At 42.1% G+C, this 27,766-nt stretch overlaps 1 protein-coding gene across 2 annotated transcripts in view; it reads right to left on the bottom strand.

Annotated features, from left to right (window-relative positions):
- ephb1 (EPH receptor B1) overlaps positions 1–27,766 on the bottom strand; it is a 165,487-nt gene that overhangs the window by 33,217 nt on the left and 104,504 nt on the right. For both annotated transcript variants that reach the window (XM_075483458.1, XM_075483459.1), the window contains exons 4-6: positions 27,139–27,294; positions 20,600–20,935; positions 7,700–7,824 (exon numbers count right to left, since the gene is read on the bottom strand). In XM_075483458.1, coding sequence (XP_075339573.1) covers positions 7,700–7,824; positions 20,600–20,935; positions 27,139–27,294 — 617 coding nt within the window. The remainder of the gene's footprint in view (positions 1–7,699; positions 7,825–20,599; positions 20,936–27,138; positions 27,295–27,766) is intronic.

Here is a 27,766-nt window from a genome sequence, read left to right as displayed (position 1 = left end):
GCAGTAACATACACATACACACATACACACTATGGCCATTAAAGGCCATCAGTTCTTGTGATTTACAAAGAGAAATTGCTGCTTCTGCAGAGTACCAAAACAGCATTGCATATTCCTCTCATTAGATGTGCTTTATGGAGTAATGTAATTACTGCAAGAGTATTGAACTTTAACATTCCTTTTCATTTCTGAAGTATGAAGCTTTTTCAAAAAAAAAAGAAAAAATATGACAGTAGATCATTTACATGAACAGAAACTATTGGAATTTTCAGTAAAGGAAAAAAAAATTGAAGTATTTTGCGTAATTTCTATGCATTTACTTGGAATCTACACACATTCCATTTAGTCATACTCCATAAATACAAGATGATATTCAGGTTTATGCTCAGGTATGAATGCATACATTTAGCCATCCATAAACTTCATACTGTACAACACTGTATGTAGGTTGGTAAACACCACTGCTCAATGGTGGACTTCTAAATCTTCTGATACATTTTTTAATTCTAGAAGGAAAAGTATGAAAAAATAGGCAAGGAGAAATGGAAAGAGGGTAGAGCAGGAAGCGATAAGAAACTCGAGGCAGAGGCAACCCACACTGAAATCATTATCCAATCTGATTGTTGTAATTGAATCATTCCAGTTGCTCCGTCATTGAGCAGACGAGGTAAACACAGCTCTGAAAGCAATGAAATCTGCCCCCCCTCCACACACACAATGATGTGTGCAATCACATTAACTCTTATTGGACACTCTAGGTTTGATGAAGACAAATGTTTAGGCTTGGGATGTGGGAGCATCACACAAGCAGGCTTTCATTCCATCCGTGAGAGGAGGAGATATTTCTAAATGGAATGCTGGATGTAACTGGTTTAAAGAGTTTAATCATCTCAAAGCCTTTTTGTTCATGGAATCACATAAAACTATTATTTCTCCAATGTGATGTAGGCAAATACCTATGAGACTTGACTATAGAGCGACAGCTTGGGTTTGAAAGTTTAGAACCATAGTCACCTTATTCATATGGTCTAAGCCACGGTTGAGTGCACGCAGAACACTTGGGGTCAAGATTAGCCTATTCCTGCTATTTCGTTCTTAAAACCACACCTCCATCTGTTGAATTTGAATGAAGGACAGGTGAAGAGACAGATGGCAAGCCTCCAATGGATGAGCATCCCTTGGGGGAGCACTAGCTCAGAATGGCCCCTCCATGCTGCCTGTCAAGCGGGGATTATGTGACACACACACACCCACATCTGCCACTTAAAATGAGCTGGCATTCAGCTCTCCAGCAGGTTAGGGGATAGCCAATAAAATGCCATGCCAGGAGGGACTTCCCGCTATGAGAGGTCTTCTCCTGCTGCTAGTCAAATGGGGATTATGAGGACCACACCCCAACTTGCTAAATCAAGGCAGAGTTGCAGGTGGGAAGGCAGATGGAGGAACAGCCAATCAAAAGCTTTGCCAGGGGTGACAGACAGGAAGAACTGTAGGGAGTTTAGTCTCTGTAGCGAGTTCAGCTAAATCACAAAGACAAATCACAAAGGCAAACTTGGCAAGAAGGATCTTCGTAATAAAAATGACTAGTTAGAGAATCAAGTTTCTGACAAGTGGTGAAGAAAGTTCATCCAGTTACCATTTACGTCTGGAAGTTTTAAAAAGAGCAAACTATGTTTTATGGGTTTTATCGCTTTTATCTAAGTTTGTTATATCTTTGTTGTGCATGTCAAAGGTCTGTAAAGTTACAAACTAAAAGGGAGGATTTGTTCCCTCTGAAGACACAGCCTCTAAACTGGTCCTAAAGTATCTTGGTTGTACAGAAATCTATTTCTTCATTCCAATAACATCACCGGCTTAAAGCACACTTGTACAACAGCTACTGAGGGACTAGCTTGGTACGCCAGACCGGACCTTTCAAAAAGACAAGAGCTGGAATTAAGTTTCAGACATAAGATGTAGCTTGAACACTCAGGGTGCACATATTTATAAATTTGGATGCATACGGGGCCAGAGTGTGAAAGACTTAAAAACAGTATTTCTAATGATTTTTTGCCAATGATTAGCAACTCACTAATATTTTTGGTGTACTATAGGCCTACCTTTCTACTAGGTATAGTAAGTTATGAAATTCCCTCCACAGAATATCAAACTAGCTGGAGTCTTTAAGAAAGTAACTTTTTCTTATCGGTAATTTCTTTATATCACAAACTCTATTCAACAGAAACAAAAAACTGAATATAATTAGAAATACACAAATATAAATACAAACAGATGCACCTTCACCATTGTGTTCCTTTAATTATACGATTGTTGAAGTAAGTGTTACATTCTTTTTATCATTTTGTTTTAGAAAAGGTTGAATACAATAAGAAGTAACTTTACTAATCAATCAGCTCTGATCCTATTGTTTTACTGCTGAAAGTCAAAACTTGTAAATTCACCTGTGAAACATTTGAACTTGCTGTTGTAATTGCTAATTCTCACCCTTTTGGCACTGTGCTGCCAAAGGAAATCAATTTATTCTTTGCTTCTTTCTCCCATTCCCCGCATTTATTTCCACAGATGTGATTTGTGATTTGCTTCAGTCTACGCCATAACCTTTGCAAAGTCCACTTCGTCATTACACAGCATGTCAAATAAGACTATAAAATAAGAAGGCAACTACAAAAATGAGCCTGATTTGGCTGACTTTGACTTCACTTGATGTGTGTGTGTGTGTGCGTGTGTGCATGTGTGTATGTGTGCGCGTGTGTGTGTGCACGTGTGCACAAGTCTGTGAAGCTCATGCTTGTGTGCTTGTTTTTTTAAAATAAATGCCAACCACCCAAAATGGACAGCATGACCACTTGGCATAAAGACAAACATGGTGGGATACCATGTGTCCTCTTCACAGGCTCACACACTAAAATTCATACAAAGAACAGGCACAAACTAAAGGAAATTCTGGTGTTTATGAAGGAATATTCTAATTGTACATTTAGAAGGTGTAAATACATTTCAAAATATCTCCAAATTATGTAAACACACAGCATCATTAAAATGTATACAAATACATTTCTTTCGTTGTGATTTCCAAAGTTTGGGAAGAGAAAAGCAAGAACAATCATCTACTTTTTGGTAAATGTGAAAGAGGTTTGTTCGGCTCAGATATATATTTCTTTTTAATTATATCTTGTTTGGGCTGTGTAACTGCCTCCCTTTGAGACTTTTCTTTATGTGCATTAATTCACCTGACGACTGACTGACTGACTGTGTGAGTTGGGAGACAAACAAAGAGGATGAGAAGAGAGCCTGAAGGAGGAACTTTGAATGCCCTTGCTGGGAGACTGAGGGAGTGCTGCAAAAGTCCCACATTTTCATTGGTTCCTTCGAAAATCTAAAGTTGGCTCACTAGCGTCTGTGAATGTCTACAAACGTGTTGAGGTCAATTCGAGGCTAGCAGGAAGAGGGTGTGAGAAAAATAAATATATAAATCGTGCTTCTCGTCTGCAACATTGCTAAGTGTATGCAAAACACAAGGGAGTTTTCAGCGTGCTAAAACTGCAGATGGTGCATGAATCAGTATGTTACAGATCACGGTGACATGCTTCAAAACTGGATTTCCAATTGAAATTCTCACACTGTACTATGACATTACTATTGTTATCCCGAATGGACACGCCTGAGGTGCTGCTAAGACTCGCACACAAACACTGGAACAAACTCCCACACACATGCACACATGCACACAGCCTTTCTCTGACACCGATGGAGCTATCAGTAGGAGAGCCTACTGGCTGCTCTGCTCCAGCCTTAATGGAGGGCCTGACCTCTGCTGTGCTGAATTATTTCCACCCTCCCCAAATTTTCAGGCGACCAGATGAAAAAGGGTATGAGAAAAATGTTGCTAAGGAAAGCGTGAGATTCTACTTTTTCTGCTAATCTTAAACTCATTTAATCTTGCTTCCTAATTTACGGGGTCCTGGGAGTCCAAACTCTGCAAATAGGTGTGTTGAAAAAGGAAAAGGAGAGAAGCATGCTGAGGGAACATCCTTCAGAATTCCGCCTGGGTTTCATGTGAAATGGCCTAAATAAATCTTCAGTCACAACTAATTACAGCTTATGCAATCTTTGTTGAATTAGGTCTTGATTTTGTACATTATTATTATGATTAATATAACAGTGTAATTACAATATAGCCTAAATCCAACAAACATCTTGATTGAAATTGATACATATTGCCTGCAAAACTATAATATAATGTAACTTTTTTTTTCTAAATTGTACTTCATTTTGCCTTTTTTTTTTTTTCAAAACTTTTGTTTAGAATGTTTTGAAGAGGCCTCCTGTGAGAGGGCGCAACGAAACAGCTCTCTGCTGTGCGCAAGACTAGCTCTCTGTGGCAGGCAAACTGAAAGAATCAATTCCAGAGCATAGAACTGTGTGGCTTTCAGATTAATCCAGGCGTCAGAAAAATCCATAAGAAAACAGCATCCAAAAAGAAGTGCTTAAGTAACTCTTCATGAACCATTTAGCATACAGGTGGGCTCAAGTCTCAGCATGTTTTTGATCTAAATGCTGTTCACTGTGTTCAGTATCTAAGTAGTGGAAATAAAGTCCTATTACACCATCATCTAACTATCCCTATAGTTGATAACAACCTATCAGCTGTGGCTGTCTGTGGCCACTCTTACAGCCTTGATGCTACTTTGGCATTACTCATAACAGTGTTGGCTGATCTCACTAATTCAAAGAGTACAGAGCCTGATTTGTACTGCAGCTGGCAAAAAACTCAGTTGAAAATGGCTAAAAATGCACATTATATATATATATACACTCTGCCTGACTAAAAAAGAAGAAACCACCTTGATTTAACTAAGCAAACAGGTGAGAGTCTCCCATTTAAAAAGTAGTGCAGTGATTGTAGTGCTTCTCATTTCTGGAACAAACAGAAGGCACATGCTGTGGTCATGGAAAGGAGCTATTAGAGTTACACTGCATCAGAAGGGTCAAATTCTTAGTCTGCATGGAGTAAACGAAAAAAAATAAGGAGATTGCTAAAACTAAAATTGGGTTAAAAACTGTCCATTGCACATTGAACCTGGAAGAATAGCAGCAGAGAAACATCTAGAAAAGTCATGACTGGAGATCACTTAAGAATTTGGTAAAATCAAGTCAAAGAAAATAGACTATGGATATCACAGCAATCTTTAGTAGTGAAAGTATGAACATTTCCACGTGTACAATGAGAAGAGAACTCCAGGTATTGGGACTCGACAGCTGTGTAGCCTTGAGGAAAAATAAAGATTTCTGAAAAAGAGGCTTCATTTGCGAAGGAACAAAGATTGGACTATGGAGCGATGGAAAGAGGTCAGGAGTTCTGATGAGTCCAGATTTACCGTGCTCCTGAGTGATGGGTGCATAAGGGTAATAAACCTGGCAGATGAAGTGCTGTACCCATCATGCCTTGCGCCTGCTGTAAAAGCCTGGGTTGCTTCAGCTGGTCAGGTCTAAGTTCAGAAAACTTTTGTGTCCAAAATATTAGGTCAGCTGACTACCTAAACACACTGAATGCGCAGGCTTTTCTGTCAAATGATTTTTTTTTTTCTTTTTCTTTTTCCTTTGATGGCACGGGCATATCCCACAATGACAATGCCAGCATTCATAAGGTCAAATTATGAAAAAGTGGTTCAGGGAACATGGCATAATTCACACAAGAATTGGCGACCATAGAGTTCAGGCCTTAACCTCAATGAGAATCATTGGGATGTGCTGGAGAGACTTATGTGCACCGCCGACTTTACCATCAATAATACGAGATCTTGTATCAATTAATGCGACTCTCGACGGAAATGCGTGTTGGAACAATGAATAAACATGTTGAAATGAAGGATGCCAGACTAAACACACACCTTTTAGTGAGAGAGAAAGTGAGAGTACCCTGGGATGACACATATTGTAAGGTGGCACTGCATGAGGTACATGAATCGAATTGAATTTGACGGACAGGGCGAGATACATTCCTCCATAACTGTCTTTTATGACTACATCATCACCTTTCAGTAGTAGTGGACCCCCACATTTTAAAGACCCCATCAGAATTCAAATAAATCAATGAGGAGCTGGCACAGTCAACTGAGATGGTATGCAATTTAATTACCTGCTTAACCGCAACAAGCAAGATAACCATGCATACCAGCAACCCAAGCCAAGGTGTTTGACACAGAAAATATACGTGGACTTTTCATTATGGATGTACATAATACATTCTAACAATGCGGTTTTATTCATTTTCTACCAGCTGCTACTTTTTCTTCAGAGAATTGGTGCTTAATCAGGTATAAAAATGCATCTCCACTGACACCTCAGACAGAAATAGCTGGATGAAGGAAAGTCTGTTTGGAGCAGATGAAAAGCTTCGTCAGATCTAAAATACAGTGTGTCAAAAGAGGACCACCATAGCGGAAATCTCATCTCGACAGCCCAGTGTGTCACAAAGCAATCACTCTGACTCACCTTCTGTGTCTTACTTACTCTCACATGGTGGAACATTTTCAAGACAGATAAGACATTTTTTGACAGATACACAGAGAGGGGTATGTAGTGAAGGTACATTTAGATACAGGTAGATGTTGTTGCGAACAACCTCTATATCACCTGAATTATCCTAGTCCAATTAACAATCTTGTCCTTGATAATTCACTAATTTGAGATTATGCCGTGCTCATCTATTTGTTTGAGGATGCGCTACATAAACATCAATAGGATTAGGTTTCATTGACATTCATGAGCTAATGAGGGCTGTGCGAGTGCTATTTACACAGTACTAAGCTGCCAGGCAGATAAGGTTCATCATGGCAACAACACTCAGATTCAGTTTCATGACCTGTCCAATACCAGAGGGGAAAAACAACAAGCTATGGAGCTATTGTCGTAGCACTGTGTTTCCAAATGTAACATCATTTTTGAAACACAACTAATGAAAGAAAATTCTAAATTTGAGAAAAAACAATTTTAATGTGGAGTTGTGAATTTCATCAAGAGACATTAAACAGAACGAGTTAGTGAGAAGTAAATAACTAAACTAAAAAAGAACAACATTGATTAAACTTTATTGATTTTTATCTTCTATTTGGGAAGCAGAACATGGGTGAAGATGGACCAAGTCTCCGAGAAGTCTCAAAATGACAAAGGCCAGGGAAAAAAAAACTGTGCATGAACAACCTTGATATACCGATCGATCAGCCTAAGGAAGACAAACAAGGACCCAAACAAAACCTAGAGTCTCCAATCTGTGAGTATCATTATGTCCACGGCCTTGGGAAAAGCCTACAGGTCAATATTGGAGCAGCATAGCCACAGAGGGGTAGGGCTGGTGACTTAATAAAGCAGATGCATTGTGCGCGAGGAGACGGGTCGATGTGACTCCCTCCAGATGCAATGCATTTTCACAGTGGGGCAGGGTTACTGCACTGTGCAGAGTGGGCCTGGAGCAGAGGTCAACCTATTCACTTCATCAGCAGCAGAAACCAAAAAACAGTGGGAAAGATGGAAGGAGTACAGGGACAGAACATATTATCAACCCAGGGTACTTTGCAGGGTACCAGCTATTTAGGAGGGCTCAGACAGAGGCTTTACATGCAGCTTGGTCAGCATATACAAAGAAGGAGACATAGGTCAAAGGACCTCACCTACGGACACAAACATGCGCACAACTTACCTTCTCATAGTAGCGCAGCTCATAGTCAAGGATAATGCCATTGGGTTGTTCTGGCTGAGGCCAGGATAGTGTGAAGCTATTCATGGTGGAGCTGATTTGGTGCATGATGGAAACTATTGATGGAGCTGGAGGAAACCGAGAGAGTAGCACAAAATCAGTACATGCCAACACAAACAGGTAATTATTGTAGATTTCTTTTTCTTGCAGCTGTTTATTGACTGTAAATAGGTGTTGATTCAGGATGGCAAAACAGTCAGGAAAGTGTGTCTGCTTTGCTCAGTCTGACTAAACAGCACAGAGGCCATTAACCTAGTTCCTTCCAGAGCTGCCCCAGGAACTAGGTGAGACACTCAGTACAGCTTGCCATCTGCTTGGGTTGAACTGGTTGTCGTGGCTCTTTGCTTGAAAGACAGTGCTTCAACATCCATTCGGATGTTTACAGTACTTCAGAGTCAAATTGTTGCAGGTTATTGTATTAATCTAGCCATGGGGCAACCACTTCATCATCTGCCTCTCTGGTACTTTGATGATAGCAGATATCTGCTAACACATCTTAGATGTTCAGCATCTTGGTGAGTTTGGTTAGCTTTAGAAAATATGGTGCACATCTTAAAAATGGTACACATTTGGGATTCATGTTATTTTGAGTGAATACATATGACAAACAGTACTGTTTCACACACTCACTCACACTCACAAAACTATCACTATTCTTTACAAGTTTAAAAACCACAGCTCCCTTTCACCCAGTTAGCCGTCAGAGGCCAACCGATCAGAACTGTTCACAGCCACATTGTCAGCTTCAGTTAGTAGGACTCTCGTTCTGTTTGAACCGGAGTTGTCTGATGTTAGTCCAGCAAGCATTCTTTTTTTTAAAGCTGCGGTTAGGCCGAATAAGATTGGCTGAATATTGGAGCATTAATGATCTGTGTCAACAGGATTTATCAATTTCAGACTTTCCACTCAATGTCTATGTAAGCAGCCCTGCATTGGCTTCTGTAGTGCCACGCTGCATTTATGAGAGACCAAGGGTCACATTTGCTCGTCCTCGTTTGCATAACGCTGTCTTAATACCTCAGGAAATTTATAGAAAAACCTAATTAGCCTGTGTAAATTCTAAATAAAGAATGATTCAGCAGCTGTTTGGCGTACATTCTCTTCTCAAACGTTTCGAAAACAACTTTCAATGATTTATTTTTGGAAAAGAAGATGTTGCTCTGGTCTGAAGTGTTATTGCAGTCACATACAGCTGTGCTGTGTTTTCATGGTTGTAGGAGGGCTTAGCCTGCATGTTTTCTTTAGTCGTCTGTGAAGACAAAGTGATAACCTCTGCCTCATTCACTTACTGTGGCATTACTAAGTGGAACACCTACCACAATAATGGTGCTAAAGAGCGTGACTTCACTGTAAGTGTACCATTGAAAGGATGCATAGGTGTTTTGCTTCATAACATACCATATATTTTTAAAAGCTTTTTTTTTTTAAAATCACGATTGATCAACACAATCCTTCCACCCACTTGACAAAAAAGCTTATGTCTTGTTATAACCTAATGTTAGGAACAACTTTTGTTAATCCTACAAACTCTGTCTGAACACGTTTGTCCACCAGGGTGGAAAATTGTTTTTATTCGAATCACAGACATAAAACCATCCTGTAAATAACTGCATTTACCAGTGTGCTGTGAGACTGTGGGACTTTCATCAGATATACCCATCTATAAATAACTTGAACAAATGCATTCCTGTTCATGCATACTGAAACTTGATTTTTCTTTTCATAGAAATCCTACACATTAAGTTAGAGGATGAGTCCAACCTCACTTTCTAATCACAGCATTAGATCACAGCTCGACCCCCATGTCTACAGTCATAAATACAGCCCCATGCAAGCCCACACACTCCATTTTGTGCCAGTGAGCCACTTGGCTCTTGGCCCTCTCCGCACCGAGGCTCGGTCGTCGCTCCACCTGCTCTCCACTCATCATCTTTCTGAATAACTCTTCTCTTCAAAAGGCAGCAAAGTGATCCTTCTCAGTGATTACCCTGATTCTTTTCCCTTTCCACACGCTTTCTTCTTGTATAAGCACTAAAGCTACAGAAGGAGAAAACCTTTTCACCCATTGTGGTGTCTTTCAAATCAGGATTAGTATTTTTAGATCTGAATATCAGATCATTGCCGAACATGCAAATGTAAAGGAATGAATGGGCACCGTTTCTGCTGTCAGTGTGTGGATTATGTCCCGTCTGTGTTCCTTGGCTCTCACCTCCGGTCCTCCCTTCCTCTCTCACACTCTACACAGAGAACGTGAGGGTTGAGCGTCACCTCAGTGCACTCCAGCCTCTCTGCTTCTCAGGCTGGTTCACGCTCTACTGACCAGGGCTTTAGCTGCCTGGACCACATTATCAATTACCAGCCAAAGGCACACTGTTCCTGACAGACCTCAGGGAAGGATAAATTCCTGCAGTGAAAAAAGGGGCTGGGAAGGAGAGCCATGACTTCTGGTCCCAGACCTGTTTGAAGTGTTATGTATGAATATGAACCAATGAATAGCTTTGGTCAAGTACAAGAACACATCTGATTCTTTTCATTGATCTACCTTTTGTGCCTTACTGATGGCCCATTTGGAGTTCCAACAGATAATCAAAGCTTTGTACGTATCATGTTATAATTCTCTTGATATGGTCCCTTTAACTTGAGCCTCATCCCCACTATGCAGTCCGGTACGGGTCAGGTCACTTTGGGGTCAGCTTGCGTTCCCACTGTACAAAGGAGACCCTCAGGGGTGGGCGGAGTGCATCCCGAAGCGTAAATTGCAAATAAGAGCAAATAACAAATAACATCCATAATTTCGAACCACCTCCATGCTTCTTCAGCTTAGTGCGACACTGGCTCGCGGTCCGGTTGAAACCACTCTCTGCCATTTTTGCGGCAATCAGCTGGAAAACTTTTTCGTTTGGCATAGCGCCATCGAGCTCCCGCTGCACAGCCTCCTCACCAACAACAGAGAGCAGAGCCTGGAACCGGTCCTGTGTGCTAGGTACCCCAAGCAGAAGGGTTACAAAAATGGTAACGGTACAGTACGGATCGGTACGCTTTCGTTTTAATGGAAACACTGAAATAAGCGAACGGTTCCGACCCCACCTGTACCGGACTGCATAGTGGGAACATGTCATTAGTTCACATATATATGTATATTTCCTACCTAACAGGTTCACAAAAGCTTCAGTATCAACTGAAAAAGCAGAAATATTGTTTTATTAACACCAATCCTTTCTTTTTTTTTTATAACCATAGTGTGTCCCCATGGACAGACAGAGTGTATTTCTCAGAAAATAAGCAGGACAGACAGAAATAAGGACTCTGTGCACATGTACAGTATTTGTGCCCTTGTAACCTCTGTGTGAAAAGCCTGTCAGAGACAATGTGTCGCGCCTGTATGAGGGTGAGGTTCAGCCCAATGAAGCAATGCTGTCCCCTCTAACGTCCCCCATTGTCACCCTGGGACGATGATGTTGACAGTGATTGGTGACTGTGTCCCAAGTTTCTCTCTCCTCCCTCCATCCCGCCCATCCCTTGCTCCTGTGCTCCACTTTTATCTGGCTTTGCTCGCAGCCCCTGGCTTTTAATGCAGAGCTTGGCTCATCATTAATCAAAGTCAAAGTCTCCGAGTGTCTCACTTGGACAGAAAGAGAGAGAAAAGGGAGGGGCAGAGAAAGAAGCATGAGACAAGATGATGAAAGAATAAAAAGCTTATTTACTCTTGTTTGTCTAATCAGAAGACCGATGAGTTGGAGCATTGTTATGTACATCTGGCAAAGGCCCTGATTTTAATTCAGTTGCGAGGCCCGTTGCTCTACATCGGTGATTTAGCACAATATTTCTATAAAGTTGGGAGAGAAAATTAATAAGGACTAGTCAACAATAAGGATAACCCCCCCATGAGCTGTCACCTTAACGTGGTGGGGGGGTTTGCGTGCCCAAATGAGTCTGGGGACTATGTTGTCCGGGGCTTTAAGCCCCTGGTAGGATCACCCATGGCAAACAGTTCCTAGATGAGGGACCAGACAAAGAACAGCTCATAAAACCCCTATGATGATGGACAGTATTGGACACCGTGTACCCTTGCCCGGACGCGGGTCACCGGGGCCTCCCCCTGGAGCCAGGCCCAGGGGTGGGGCCCGCCGGCAAGCGCCTGGTGGCCGGTTCTGTGCCCGTGGGGCTCGGTCGGGCACAGCCTGAAGAAATTACACGGGTCCCCCTTCTGACGGGCTCACCACTCGTGGGAGGGGCCATGGGGGTCGGTTGCAGTGTGAGCTGGGTGGCAGCCGAGGCGGAGACCTTGGCGGTCTGATCCTCGGCTACTGAAGCTGGCTCTTGGGACGTGGAACGTCACCTCTCTGTTGGGGAAGGAGCCTGAGCTGGTGCGCGAGGCTGAGCAGTTCCGGCTAGATATAGTCGGACTCACCTCGACGCATGGCTTGGGCTCCGGAACCAGCCTCCTCGAGAGGGGTTGGATTCTCTTCTACTCTGGAGTTGCCCGCGGTGAGAGGCGTAGAGCAGGTGTGGGCATACTTATTGCACCCGGCTGTGCGCCTGTACATTGGGTTTTACCCCGGTAGACGAGAGGGTAGCCTCCCTCCGCCTTAGGGTGGGGGGACGGGTCCTGACTGTTGTTTGTGCTTATGCACCAAACAGCAGTTCAGAGTACCCACCCTTTTTGGAGTCCCTGGAGGAGGCACTGGAGAGTGCTCCTCCGGGAGACTCGCTCGTCCTGCTGGGGGACTTCAATGCTCACGTGGGCAATGACAGTGAGACCTGGAGGGGCGTCCCCCCCGATCTGAATCAGAGTGGTGTTTTGTTATTGGACTTCTGTGCTCGTCACGGACTGTCCATAACGAACACCATGTTCAGGCATAAGGGTGTCCATATGTGCACTTGGCACCAGGACACCCTAGGCCGCAGCTCGATGTTCGACTTTGTGGTTGTATCGTCGGACTTGCGGCCGTATGTCCTGGACACTCGGGTGAAGAGAGGGGCGGAGCTGTCAACTGATCACCACCTGGTGGTGAGTTGGCTCCGCTGGTGGGGGAGGAAGCCGGTCACCTTTTCAACTCCCACCTCCGGCAGAGCTTCAACCATGTCCCGGGGGAGGTGGGGGACATTGAGCCCGAATGGGCCATGTTCCGTGCCTCCATTGTTGAGGCGGCCGACCGGAGCTGTGGCCGTAAGGTGGTCGGTGCCTGGTGGACACCAGTGGGGAGGGAAGCTATCAAGCTGAAGAAGGAGTCCTATCGGGCCTTTTTGGCCAGTGGGACTCTGGAAGCAGCTGATGGGTACCGACAGGCCAAGCGGAACGCGGCCTCGGCGGTTGCTGAGGCAAAAACTCGGGCTTGGGATGAGTTCGGGGAGGCCATGGAGAATGATTTCCGGACGGCCTCGAGGAGTTTCTGGTCCACCATCTGGCGGCTCAGGGTGGGGAAGCGGTGCACCGTCAACACCGTATATGGTGAGGGCGGGGCTCTGCTGACCTCAACTAGGGACGTCGTGAGTCGGTAGGGGGAATACTTTGAGGGCCTGCTCAATCCTACCGACATGCCTTCCGATGAGGAAGCAGAGTTGGGGAGCTCGGACGTGGGGCCTCCCATTTCTGGGGCTGAGATTGCCGAGGTGGTCAAAAAACTCCTCGGTGGCAAGGCCCCAGGGGTGGATGAGGTCCGTCCTGAGTTCCTCAAGGCTCTGGATGTTGTAGGGCTGTCTTGGTTGACACGCCTCTGCAGCATCGCGTGGACATCGGGGGCAGTGCCTCTGGACTGGCAGATCGGGGTGGTGGTCCCCCTCTTTAAAAAGGGGGACCGGAGGGTGTGTTCCAACTATAGGGGGATCACACTCCTCAGCATCCCTGGTAAGGTCTATTCAGGGGTACTGGAGAGGAGGATCCGCCGGATAGTCGAATCTCGGATTCAGGAGGTGCAGTGTCGTTTTCGTCCTGGCCGTGGAACAGTGGACCAGCTCTATACCCTCGGCAGGATCCTGAAGGGTGCATGGGAGTTCGCTCAACCGGTCTACATGTGTTTTGTGGACTTGGAGAAGGCGTTCGACCGTGTCCCTCTGGGACTCTTGTGGGGGGTGTTCCGGGAGTATGGAGTGCCGGACTCCTTGATATGGGCTGTTCGGTCTCTGTATGACCGGTGTCAGGTCCGCATTGCCGGCAGCAAGTCGGACATGTTTCCTGTGAGGGTTGGACACCGTCAGGGCTGCCCTTTTTCACCGATTCTGTTCATAATTTTTATGGACAGAATTTCTAGGCGCAGCCAGGGCGTTGAGGGGGTCCGTTTTGGCGACCTCAGAATCGGGTCTCTGCTTTTTGCGGACGATGCGGTTCTGTTGGCGTCGTCGGGCCGTGACCTTCAACTCTCACGGGAGCGGTTCGCAGCCGAGTGTGAAGCGGCTGGGATGAGAATCAGCACCTCCAAATCTGAGACCATGGTCCTCGGCCGGAAAAGGGTGGAATGCCCACTCCGGGTCGGGAATGAGATCAACTATCTCGGGGTCTTGTTCACGAGTGAGGGACGAATGGAGCAGGAGATTGACAGGCGGATCGGTGCGGCGTCTGCAGTGATGCGGGCTCTGCACCGGCCCGTCATGGTGAAGAAGGAGCTGAGCCAGAAGGCGAAGCTCTCGATTTACCGGTCAATCTATGTTCCTACCCTCACCTATGGTCACGAGCTGTGGGTAGTGAATGAAAGAACGAGATCGCGAATACAAGCGGCCGAAATGAGTTTCCTCCGCAGGTGGCTCGGGCATCTGGTTAGGATGCCTCCTGGACGCCTCCCTGGTGAGGTGTTCCGGGCCCGTCCCACTGGGAGGAGGCCCCGGGGAAGACCCAGGACACGTTGGAGAGACTATGTTTCTCGGCTGGCCTGGGAACGCCTCAGGGTCCCCCCAGAAGAGCTGGAGGAAGTGGCCGGGGACAGGGACGTCTGGGTTTCTCTGCTCAAGCTGCTGCCCCCCGCGACCCGATCCCCGGACAAGCGAAAGATAAGGGATTGATGGATAGTCAAACCTGATACACTCTGTGTGTCTTTGCTCGTAAAAGCAAAGCTCAGAAACTATCTTATATTTCCCCACTAAAGAGGATTTTCTGTGGAGACACGAGGCTCAGGACAGGGGATTGGACCGAAGAGAAGTTTCGGTGCAATCAGTTGGTTTCCTGAGCTAGGAAATTGTTTTTGAATCGGCTCTGTATGTATGGAATTAATTGGATTATAATTACAATAAATTGGACTCTAATTGGCTTGAATTGGACCGTATCATTGATACGGTAAATAAATATAAATATAAATAAACTGAATTGAATTGAATTGAATGGAATTCATCTACAGCACAAACACCATGCGTTGTTTCTAACTTTATGGCTACAGTTTTTTGATGCAGGTGTTAAGTTTAACATTATTATGTCTCCAAGCAAAATTATTCATGATGACATTACAAGAATAATGTCTACTGAGAGCTCTTACCACAGCCAATGTAGTTTAACTACTCACAACGGATCAGTATTTTTCTAACAAACAACCTGATATTTATATTAACAAAGCCTGTCACCAAAGAGCACCATCTCTACTAAGTACTAGTTCCAGGTAGCACTCCAATTTTTTTTTTTTTTTTTTTTTTTTTTTAAAATCAGCAGAAATGTGATAATCTGTTTTCTGTACAAAACAGCCTTCTATAATGCACTGGTTTGTTCCCCTTATTTGAAGCTCTTGCTGTTTCTTTCCATGTGGCTTCTTTGTCATTGTGAGATTCCTTGAGTAGACTGAGGTGTTTGGATGCATTTCTAATGCAGCAAAGCCTTAAAGTCTGAATTCTCAGCTCATAATCCCCACTCTGCTTCAGCTACTCACAGCAAAATGATTGGATAGAAAAGTTACACTGTCATTGGTCAGCTGATTTTGCACAAAAGCCCCATTCAACTCTGTGAAGACAAAAAGTGTACATATGGACACATTTGTGGCTGCAAGTACAATTGAAGCTATTCCTTCTTTGTAGAGCACTTGAGATTTATGCTTTAAGATGCTGCCACATTAGTGAAGCGTGCAGCCTCCTAATCGGGACTCAGTGTCTCAGATGAGGGGAGAAACCAATAGTCATGTGCTGTGCCTCAGTCAAAGGCAAAGGTTTGACTGCTAGCCACCTTATTAGAAGGGGCTCAGAAGGCCAAGCCAGCCATGACCACATGGTAATGGGAACTTTCTCAAACATCTTAAAGAAGGATCAGTTCAGCACCATGGATTTCTCTCAAGGACCCATGGCTTGAATTATTTTTCAAAATCACATTATACATGGAGGATTCTGAACACAGCTCTATCTATTCTGGAAAAAGAAAAAAGAAAGCAGCTATGCACAACTTTTGTGTAAGTCCATTTGGGCACAAGCACATAAAAACACAGACACACATGCCCACTGTCAGTTTTCACATAATATGAAGACATCAGAAGTGACAACTGAGCTCAGAAGCAAAAAAAAAAAAAAAAAAAAGGTCCACACGTTACCCACAACCAATACTGCACTTTCTGTATATCGGGAAAGCATGTAACATTCATGGGAACATTGAGAGCATTGGATAAAATAAAATTGCCATGCCAGAGAGAGACCCGTCAGCTTAAACACAATAAAATTCTCAGGCACATAAGGTCTCATACAATGAGAGGGAAGAAAAGAAGAGAAAAGGGGCAATAACCCTTAAACAAGTGTGATCTGAAGGGACATAATGAGTAGTGTCTCGAATACCCTCCATGGACATGTTTGCCTAACATCACATTTGATTTTAGAGCCCCACATAGCACAGATCTCTTTAATTTTATCTGTTTGTTTAGATTTCAGTCTAGTGCATTGGAACTATCTTGAACACAACCCACCCAATCAGGCTTGCTCATAGAAGGCAGAGGATTGTGATGTTTGCATTTCTGCGGGAAAAGTTCTCCAAACAACAGCTACGCAGAGGAGGATTGTTTGTAGATATACTTGGCATTCTGTGGTATGAGGGATTGTTGGCACATTATCTAGGTCAAGAAGGCTCCGCCAGTATGATCAGAAAACTATTGTGTATTAGCTGGAAAGGAGAGCTCTTTTTATCACCAATGTGATAGCCACATATTTATCTTTGGATAAATATGCGTTTACCATTTCAATAAATTCCCCCAAAGTGGGGAGTGTATTATACTCCTTAAAATTAACCATATGACATAAAATATTTATTTCTTTTCCGCAGCTAACGTAGACAAATATGGCTAAATCTAGGCCAGGCGTAAGTGATTGCCTTAAAGAGTGCAATAGATAATTTTTGTGTGTCAGTATCTTTCACTGTGTGCATGTGTGTATCTTCTGGAGAGCAAAGGCCATGAATGAACTCCTAAATTACACTATTGATCACTCCTTCCTCTCTGACACACATAAAGATCGAGGGCAGTTAAATAGCCTCTTTGGTGATTCATACTGAATCCCTTCAATACCCCCCCCCCCCCCCCCCTTCTCCATTATCCCCCCAAACCCCCCTCCATTACATCCACACTTTCCTTTTCTTTCACTCACCCTCTCACCCAGTTTACACTACAATCCTTCTAACTCCTGCAAAGTACAGTTTTACTAGAAAAGTTTTCCTTAATCCTACAACAGTCTACGCAAAAGCTAGAACAAATCCGGAGAAGGCAAAACTACATAAGTGTCACCAGCTTATATTTAATGAGAATTCTTTGCCTTCGGAAGATAACATTCATCAAAGTTTCTTTAAGCTGAGAAATAATAAGAATTAGTTACTTTTTTTTTTACCTACCTTTTTAAACTTAGGCTTTAAAACTGCCATTTTCTTGTTTTTTTACACGACCACCAAAAGCTGTAAGTTGATGCAAGTTTTGGTCAAACTGTAATTCAATCTAAGATACACTGCATGTGATTAAAGAGGTTCTTATTATCATGGCAGAGTCACAGTCACAGCTGCATAAATACTTCTCTGTGTTGTGCGGATAATGAATGCCTGTGTGAATTCCCTTGTAATGTGCTTTAACTCTTTCAGACCTGAGGCAACGTATGTGTGTTTCTGGAACGATGTTCGCAGGCCTTTACCTCTAAAGCCTGATGCAATGAAAGCGTCAGAATAAATCACATAATCATTTGCAAGATATGCAGACAAAGAACACACACACACACACACATATATATAAATAGGGCTGTAGAATTAAGTAAAGTTCATTTGGCTTTCTCTTATGATAAACATAAGGGAAAGTCAATGAAATAATAACATAATCAAACTCAATCAATTCTGACAGTTTAATATTTTAAAAGAAAATGTATTTCTCATATTTATAGTATCATTAGAAGCTGAGATTATCTTTTCTTCCGCTTGTGGTCTTGGCTCTGACACACAAAGAACATTACTGGAAATTTGAGTTGTAAATGATTTGGCCCGAAGTGACATTGTTTGCTTTTGATCCGCATAAATCCAGTTTTAGCAAATATTTAAAAAGACGAAAAAAAAATCTATTTGGAAAAAAAACAAAGCTACCTGTATGCCAACACTCGGGATCTCTGTCTGCCTGACCGAACCACCCAGTATAATGTCAGCTGGCAAATTCATCCATGCATGCCAATTAGTTCACACAGGCAAAGCTGCGCATTACTTTCCATTTTGCACGTGTTCAAACACCTTGTTCTGTTCTTCCATGAAACTTTTTTTCGTAAATGGAAAAGAGGAGTTTCACAGTTTTTTCTCTGCTTTTAGTTTTTAAAAACATTCCTACTTTCAATTCCTTCTGTATACTTGTGCATTGTCAGTGGCCTACTGAAAACCTCTGACAGGACCAGGAACAGTGCAATTACCTGGCGACAAAGGGGCCACATAAGGCTGGACATAGGCCTGGCAGATTACTGGAGGACACCTCATTACTGCAAGAGACTTCAACAAAAGGCCCAGGCAATGCTTCTTCTTTATATCCATCTGTCAAATGGACTATTAGCCTGTCAAATAGGCACAGTTAGAACCATTAGGCCACCCTGATAATCAGACCTATTTACCCCCTCATTTTCCCCTCCTTCACTGTCACTGTGTCTGGCAGAAAAAAAGCACCCCATTTCTCCATCCTGCCATGCCTTCCCTCCCATTCCTTTCATGACTCATTCTTAGACACAGAGAAGTCCAGTTGGTGGATATATTTTTTCAAGGAGTTTATGTAATCAAATGTGGTATGACTTCAACCAGCTGAGCCATATTCAATTTCAAAATTGTCTTTATGAAAAAAAATAAAAAGAGATCTGGATAAAGCTATCATGATTTCACTGATCGTTGGGATAAAAGTAAAGTTCATTCTACAATTAAAGTGAAAAGGGACAAAAATTTAACATATTTGACATTGGATATTACATCTGGTTGATTTGAAGAAACAAGTACTCTATACTGTACTGGATATCAGAAAATATATTAAGCATGACCTTCAGGTTCGGAAGACCAAACAAGGGAGCCTTGTTTATTCATGAGAACCTTTTTGTGAAAGGATTAAACAGACAATGTCTCGTCTTTCATCACATAGTAAATCCACTTCATCTCTGTTATTAGGTCCCACAGGCTGCAATTTTCATGGTTTGTATCATCCACAGAAACAGAAAAAAACAAAGAGAGCTCCACTCAAAATGTTCACCTACTCATTACTTTTCCCCTTGATTGGTTATTCTGTGAATAAGTAAAGGATCTACAAAAGCGTGAAAAACACTGTTGCAAAACCATCATACAGTATTATTGACCTGTCATTTCCATCACGTCCCAGCTAAAGTTTGAGCTGACATGCAGTTTAACACAAAAAAAGTTTGATTAACCCCCCCCCCCCCCCCCCCCCCTTTAAAAATATCTGTTACTACTGTGAAATGCTATGCAAATGAAAATTACCTGATTTATACAAGTAAATAGACAAGTCCTTCTTTTTTCAATTTGATTTTTGTCAAGTTTTAAAAATATTCCAGTTCTGCAAGACTATTAGGCCATCACTTAGGTACTGCTCCTTGGAAATATGCCCATTTTCAGTGATGTTAAGGGTGGGGTGTTGTGAGGGCCATGTTTAAACTCTGTTTGTAGCTCTTGATGGAGATTATTTTGGAAATTCGATTTAGAGGGTCTCGGATCATTTTCTTGCTGTTGAATAAATCGTCTTTTGGGTATATTATTTATAGTGAGATGTTCACTTCCAGAAAAATGTTATCTCTGGTATTTATCTGAAATCCATTCTGCTCGTGAAATGTTAACAGTAACACAAGCTGAACCACAGGTCCAAAGCATGCTCAATCTACCACTGTATTTATCACTTGTTGAGTGGTGTTCTTTCCACACTTTGTTCACTACAACCACTGCAAGTTCTAATTTAACTTCCCGAGTCCACAGGGTTTGTCCTCAAAATGAATGTGAATTTCTCTACTGTGCTTTTAAAAGGGAAAACAAATAGCTTGATACATAGAAGGAGGGTTTAGAAACATAACGTGTATATACACATCACCTACCCACCTTCCCTCACTCTTCCCCCACTAAAGAATTCATTATTCAATGTGAAAGCAGAGTAGCCCTAAAACCTACTAAGCCATGAAATGTGAGTCTCAAATGCACATTGTGCAAGATGATGCTCTTCTGAGATTGATTCAGACTTTTACAATAACAGAGAATTTACAATTTCACACGTGCAAAAATAAAGTACAACTGCTAAAGCAAGTGGGAAACTAGACTGCCAACAGAGATGATAGGTTTAGAATATAACAACAACAATACTAGTATAGAAAGTTACATCAGGTTGAGATTTCAGATGAATATGGATAGAAGATATCAAAGCCGCTGTAACGTCACACTTCATAACAGCAGTTACTTACCAGCTTGGTTGGTGGTGATGTCTATGGCAACATGCTGCGCTGGATAGGGGCTCTTATTGCTGACACCATTGACAGCCTGTATCTCAAAGCTGTAAAGGGTGTGAGCCCACAGGTTGCTGATGAAGACCCTGGTCTCAGTCAGACCCAGCTGCCTCGGAACAAAATCCACGTTGTCATCGCAGTGGGAACAGGAGCGCCTGTCTGCCCGGCACTTCTTGCACACTATGTTGTAGACGACATCCTCTCGGCCACCAGTCTCCCTCGGAGAGTGCCATTCCAGGATCACTGAGGTCTCATTCACAATGGAGATCACATTTCTTGGGCTGGATGGAACACCTGGAGACATACGGCAACATTATTTAAGCTTTTGTAGATTCATCTTAAATCGTTTTATGAAAACTAAAGCTGGAAAATAAAGCTGTCATCATGCTGAAACAAAGCGCTGCTTGCCTGTAAAAGAATTAGAAAACCATCTTATGTTAATTTAGTCATTTCACAATGTGTCATGAATATAAGTCCTCTTGTTCAGGACTCTTTTGTGGTATTTTTTCCATCCTGAGCACAACTAAATTGCTAATTTATTCTATTCACATCCAGAGAAATCATACAGTGAAACGTTTTTGTCTATCAAACATTGGTTATTTAGCTAAATGCAATGTTGCATGGAGTATTCTTATCCAAGAGGCTCAGGGGTTTCATGCTCCCTTTCATTCCATCATGGCCTGCAGCTGGAGCAGAACTTTAGAAGCAATATTCAGAGAGAAATAAGGAAATAATGCAATTACTGTTTCGGTCGAGTGGGGGCTTAATATTAGGGTACAGAAAAGTGGCTTGTTCAGCCCCCAGCAATTGCGGCATTATTCTTTAAGAGTTAAAGTCTGCACAAATGACAATGAAGAATTTTGCTTAGCTGAGACTCTGTGTCCCTCTGGCTGCTCACAGGCAGCTCCTCCATCTCAGATGCCAGACTGAGTAGAGGCTCACAAAGCCCTCAGTTAGTCAATGCTGCTTAGGTTCAAAAAGGCAGCCATAGAGAGCTGATCCAGTACCAATTTAGCCTCCATAAAGCTTGACCTTTATCATTAAAAGAGAAGTTAAACCAACTCATTCCCAGATCCATGACTACTCTCAAACTAATCCAGTCAATTCTACAGACCTTTGAGGAATTATTTAGCTCTCAAACAGATTATACCTCTCTTCCTCTTCTCATTTATTTTTAGTCAGGAAAATATATGTCAAAATAATTGAATATGGATTTTTAAGGATATTATAATACATTATTTTAGGTTCACGTTTCTGGGGGAGCAGGTCAGAGAGTTATTTCAGTTAACACTGACACAATAAATCTTATGTTGCTGCAAAGCCATGTGGGATAGACTCGTGGAAGCTGGGATAAGGCAGAAGAATACAGAAGGGTGAGGGAATGGCCTCGTTTCTACTTGAAGCACTTCCACTGTTCCCCACGGGTAACTGGACAATTGTTACTTCATATGTTACTTACTCAGTGGGTTACACCTTTATCATCCATCACATGCATGCTCTTGCCCCCAAACCTGCACTAAAGACAAACCTGCAATAAAAACAATGTACATGTGCTCATTTAGAAAATACACCCGATCGGTTTTCATGTGTTCGTGACTACACTGTTTGTATCAATGTATCTTTACTTAATGTATTAAAAATATTGCCTGTCTGAGATGGAAACAAGATGTCCCACTCCAGCAGCCCAGTAAGAGGCAGACTCTACAAATGCAGGAATAGCACAGGGAATCAGATCTGCTGCTGAATGACTGATAGATAGACTACATCGGCCTTTGCTTTTTAATTTACAATACCATTTCATGTGTGAACATGACGTAAAGGCTCTCAGTTGGAATTTAGGTAGCAATGCCATTTAACTTTAATTATGATTACATGCATTTTGCTTTCACTAAGATTACAGGAGCATGACATCATTTCTGACATGTACTGCATCACACCATGGTAAAGGAGCTATTCTACAGAAGCAATTACAACAACAAGTGCCAGGTAATTTACACAGGAACAATTAGGATATGTTAAAGCTCATTAACTTTTCTACAGTATGGGGAACTACACATGCACAAACAAGTCTGGTGAAGAGGAATGTTACCAGAACTAGTGTAGCCAGTTATTTTAATTTTTTTGTTTCTTACACCTTAAAAGATATGTACCTCTTTCCTTTTTTTTTCTTTACGGTTATTTAATTATTCTCGGGTAAATATCAATATACAGCGCAACCTCTTGGTTCACTCTTTGCATGAGTAAAAAGCCGAATAGAGCTAATAGTTAATCTTTTTGTAACGAAGTAAAACTAAATCAAACATAAATGTCAGTAATATATGTAGGAGATTTATATAACACCATCATGTGAATAATCTCCAGATTTATAATAATTCAACAAAGCCACGCAAGTTCTCTTCACACTTACAGGCTATGAGAGGTTTAAGGCACTACCTTGGTTGTACAAGACCAAAGCCCAGCTTTGTCCTAGGGGTGATAAATTATAGATTATTAAAAGAAAGAGTGCCTCTGGGTCGAAATGAAAATAATCAACAAATTGTGTACTCATCCACCCTTTAAATGTTCTGAGGCCTTGCTTCTCCTCTTTCAAATTGTTTGTTCTCATGATGTGAAACAGGCCTTCAGGGACCAACAGAAGGTCCCTGTGTGGAGATAGTGATCACAGCCAGAGGAGCTTGAGCGAGAAAGAGGGGTTTGTGCTAGTTACTGAGAGATGAAATAAAACGTGTTATAAAAGACCTACACTGTTTTTCTGATAAACTGAAGGAGTCAAAGAATGAATGAGTGATTGTGAGTTCGTGTCAATGTGTGCATACAGTGCAAAAATAACTAGTCTATACACGTAACAGAATGGTAACGTATTGACTTTCTGTGGTTTTATACAGTATCAAAAAGCACTCCCAGCCAGCCAAGACCTGCAGTGAGTGAGCTCCCAACCAATGCAGTGAGCAGACCGTGCTCTCAAATCCCCGCTGACAAGCTCACAAATTCCCGGCCAAGAGTTCTGTTCGGAAATCCCTGCTCACTCAGCTAATAGCTTAGCTAGCTCACAAGTTCCTGGCCAATTGATCAGAAGAGCGAGCTCGGCTAGCTCCCATGGCTCTTGAGAATCAGGCTCATTCATCTGAGAGCTAGCTCGGTTAGCTCTCAAGCTCATGGCCAAGCGACCTCCTGGCTAGTTCTCGATTGAACTCGTAGTCCAAGTAGTCAGAGTTCCTGAAAACAGTCTATATAGAACCTGTCCTGTCTGACAGTCACAGCAAAAATCTTATAGGCATGTTGATATGGTCTATAAACTTTATTCTTAGCAAAAGTGGACTTTTAAGTGTTGCACCTATCAAATTTTAAATTTGGCAGATAACCTGTTATAATTTCTGAAGATGTTCTGATGCATGTGCCTATCGGTGTGTACGCCTATTAAGAAGCATTATGTATTTTGACCCAGTACTGACATTTGAATAACCAGACAGTCTGACTTAGCTTAATTTACTATTGAATTACTGAAAGAGGAAACCACAGCCTGCTTTATGAAACACCTTTAACTGGTTCCACAGGCATTTAATAAAAAAATAAGACTCAGGAGAAAAGGGAAACATATTTCGGACATTTTAGGGCTCGCTCACTTTTCTATTTGAAAAAAAAAAAAGAAAGAAAAACAAGAGACAGTGGAGGGGTGAGAAAAATGTGACGATAAGGCGAATGGAAAAACAGATTCCCTTTTACAGTCAAAACTTTGATGGGTTTTGTTTGTATACCAAGGCAGAGACAGCATTTGACAGTGCTCAAGGAAACTCTCAGGGGACACTGTATACACAGACCAGTACTGAGAAAGAGCCACAAGATTTAGAGCCAGTGTGATAGAGTCGGGATGTGCAAATTCATCAGAAGCATACGATTCCCCCATTTCCATGGTGATTCCTGGATTCATTTACATTCCAATGATATTATACATAACTTGGACAGAGGCTGCCAATAGTAGTTTTCCAACATAAAATGAAAACAAAACAGGTATAACAATACTTTATATATTTTTTTCTTTCTTCTATCATATCTAAATGGGACTCTCATGTATACAGAAAACTTTCTTGGACAGCTTTTGTCTTTTTAGTTTAGACTTTCACATTATCAAATCTTATCCTGTTAATGTTTGGCCTTTATCCTGTCTTCCCCATCATGTTCTCTTCTCCCCTATTCCTCATAAGATAGTCCATCTTTGCATGCCCTTTACTCTATGCACAAATATTAACTGTTTCCACTGCTTGAGTCCCCTTAGTTACCACTCAGCCATTTAATTTAGTCTTCTCTTGTGACTCACTGAAAGATGCCCAGTGGATCAGTGTGCTAGAACCAGCTGACCTCTTTCCATCTTTCACATGTACACATCAATTATTTTCCACATATTTAGACCCAAAGGATACTAAAAGGTACATCAGACTGGTGCTTAGAGTCCAGAGTCCTTTCTCTGCCAAAAATGCAAACTATTGTCCAAAGATTCTTACTATGCTGGGTAGCCTGACTTTAGAGTGGTGAGCTTCACACTGTGAGACTGAACATTTGTTATGTTCCCAGTCTCAAGCATAGGCTGAAGACATCACAAGACGGAGGACATAAGAAAGGGTTGAGACGTGGAGGGTTAGTTCGAAATGCATTCCAGCCTTGGCATATTCAAATCCCTGAAGGAAGAGGCTGGTGTGTGTGTGTGGTGGTGGTTGGAGGGGGGGGGGGGGGGGTTTTGCCCCCTGCTGACAAAGCCAGAGATTGGACAATCAATCAGCAAGCTAATCAGACTTATCTAGAGAATGGAACATACTGAAACCTGGGCTTCTGACACTGGCAAGAAGCACTAAAGCTGCAGCTTCTGCCACTACAGACTGGCCTGATTTAAGCTACTCTGGCAGTGCTCTTATCAGGACCTACAGTATTACAGAGATTCTTACTAGGATCATCTCAGTGGCCACCCTGCTGCGCTCTAGGGCTGCAGAAAATCAAGCTCAGCCACTTCAGTGTGTTTCAGCTTTCACAGGAAGCTTTGTATGTGCTGATGCAAAAAAAAGTGTGTTAACAGAGATTGGGAGTACTGAGGTTTTTTTTCTTGTTACCGTCAAAAGGGACAGTTGAAAAAACAAAAGTCTCTGAAGGATATATTAAATGCAAGAATGAGAAATAAAAGCATTTTTCTGTGAACTGGGATACAGGTTCTTCAACTGAATATTTTTCTTTACACAATTTAAACTCATAAATAGTAATATGACTGCATACTGAAGATATATTTCTATATAAATGAAAAAAACTAACTCTATAACCTAATGTTCAGGAAACATTAGAATATAGAGTTTTTATTCAATGCAAAATGAGGTAAACAAATTAATGGAGGAAATTGGAATCAGACAGAAATTAACATGCTGCATAGACCATGGGGATCTTTGCAAGATAACCAGGGGGAAGCTGCTGGGAGATTGCTTGGTGAAAATTTAAGGCTTCCAGGTAGTGGCAGATGCTATAGTTGGGTTGGGGTTCTGCATACGATACCATGGGATGGAAGATAAACCTCAAGGTAAAAAAGGCAGACTCATCCACTGAGAACAACAAAAGCCAAAAGACAAGGATGGTTAAACTTTGGGAAGCATATTAAGGTGGACAGCGATGCTATAGTGCGGCTCCTCTGCAGCTTTAATGTACTCATTTATATAAAAGATAGCGGTGAAGGCTATGCAGCTGCTAAACTATTAGGAAATAAGTGCAGTCCTGAGCTAATTCCTGAAGCCAATTAACTATGTCTGTGTTAATGAATCACCAATAAATGAACACATAAACAATCAAATAATACTTCCCGGTCTGCTGTACATGAGAAAACAGACAATTTATACATTCCCTAATGGCAAAGAAAGAAAAGAGGCTAAACAAACTTTTTAGGGTTCTACTTCTCCTTAACAGTGTCAGCAGGGACAGCAAGAAGGCTGAGCATATTGCTTTTTACATCATATTAAGATAACTATGATGCTGTGAGAGGCCTTATTGGATCTCCAGCGGATAACGGCAGGACAGTGTCGAAGCTTCACAGCATCTGCCTGAGTAATTAGGACTTCAGGGGATGATAGCAGACAGAGTGAAAGAACTGCGACAGAAAAGAAACCAGAGGAGGAGAGGAAGAAAAGAAGGGATAACCGATGGGAAACGCAGATGATGCTCATTGGCAAAGTGATGGAGATGTCAGTGATGCAAGCCCTACTTTGTGATTATTGTAACCAAACTGAGAAGACAACTGGGACTTTGGATACCAACTTATTTCAATGTGCTGCCTTGATGACAAAGAAAATTTGGTGAAAATATAACTGGAAACATGGACGACCAGTCTATCTTATAATGGTGCACTTATAATAAATCAGATAAATGAGCATACACCCATGGGTATGCCAACTTCAAGATCTTGTCAAACAAGCGTGTCATTGTGTTGCAGTGATTGTGTGAGAATGCCGTGTCATGTAAAGTACACTCACTGGTGCAGGGTTCATCTGGCTGATCAGCATCCCCACGGTAGTAGCCATTACGGCACACGCAGACAGTGGCAGCTTCAGATGTAGAACGGCTATTGGGAGGGCACTGCAGACAAAGACCCGGACCTTGGGTTGACTTGAAGGTACCTGGTGGACATGCTGTGAACAAAAGAAAGAAAAAAGTCAGAAAATAGACAATAATCCACAAGCCAAACAAGACTCACTGACTCAAGCATCAGAGACCAGTGAATCCATATATGATCTGAATAGATAAATGTATAGAGTCCTAGCTTAAGACTACATTTAAATGTATTTAGTGTATTTAATGTATTTAACTTTAGAAGTTTCAAAGTTACTGGTGGGGTGATGGATGGAACTGTGGACAGAGCCATTTTCTACTCTTTATATTATGGCATCTCTTAAACAGGTACAGACAGTCAAAATAAACTTATCACCTAATTCCTAGCACCTAAGAGAAAAAAGTTCCCAAATTTCACTCGCATTAATAATCAAAGGCACTGCCTGACACTTATATAGTGCTTTGCGAAATTTTAGACACTTAAGTTTTTTTTTCTATTCTTATCCATTGCCTAATATTGATGGGGGAGGCTCCAAATAGTAAACAGAATAC

Source organism: Odontesthes bonariensis, chromosome 14, assembly GCF_027942865.1.
Source record: "Odontesthes bonariensis isolate fOdoBon6 chromosome 14, fOdoBon6.hap1, whole genome shotgun sequence".
Taxonomy (NCBI): Eukaryota; Metazoa; Chordata; class Actinopteri; order Atheriniformes; family Atherinopsidae; genus Odontesthes; species Odontesthes bonariensis.
This window is presented reverse-complemented; position numbering and strand designations above follow the sequence as displayed.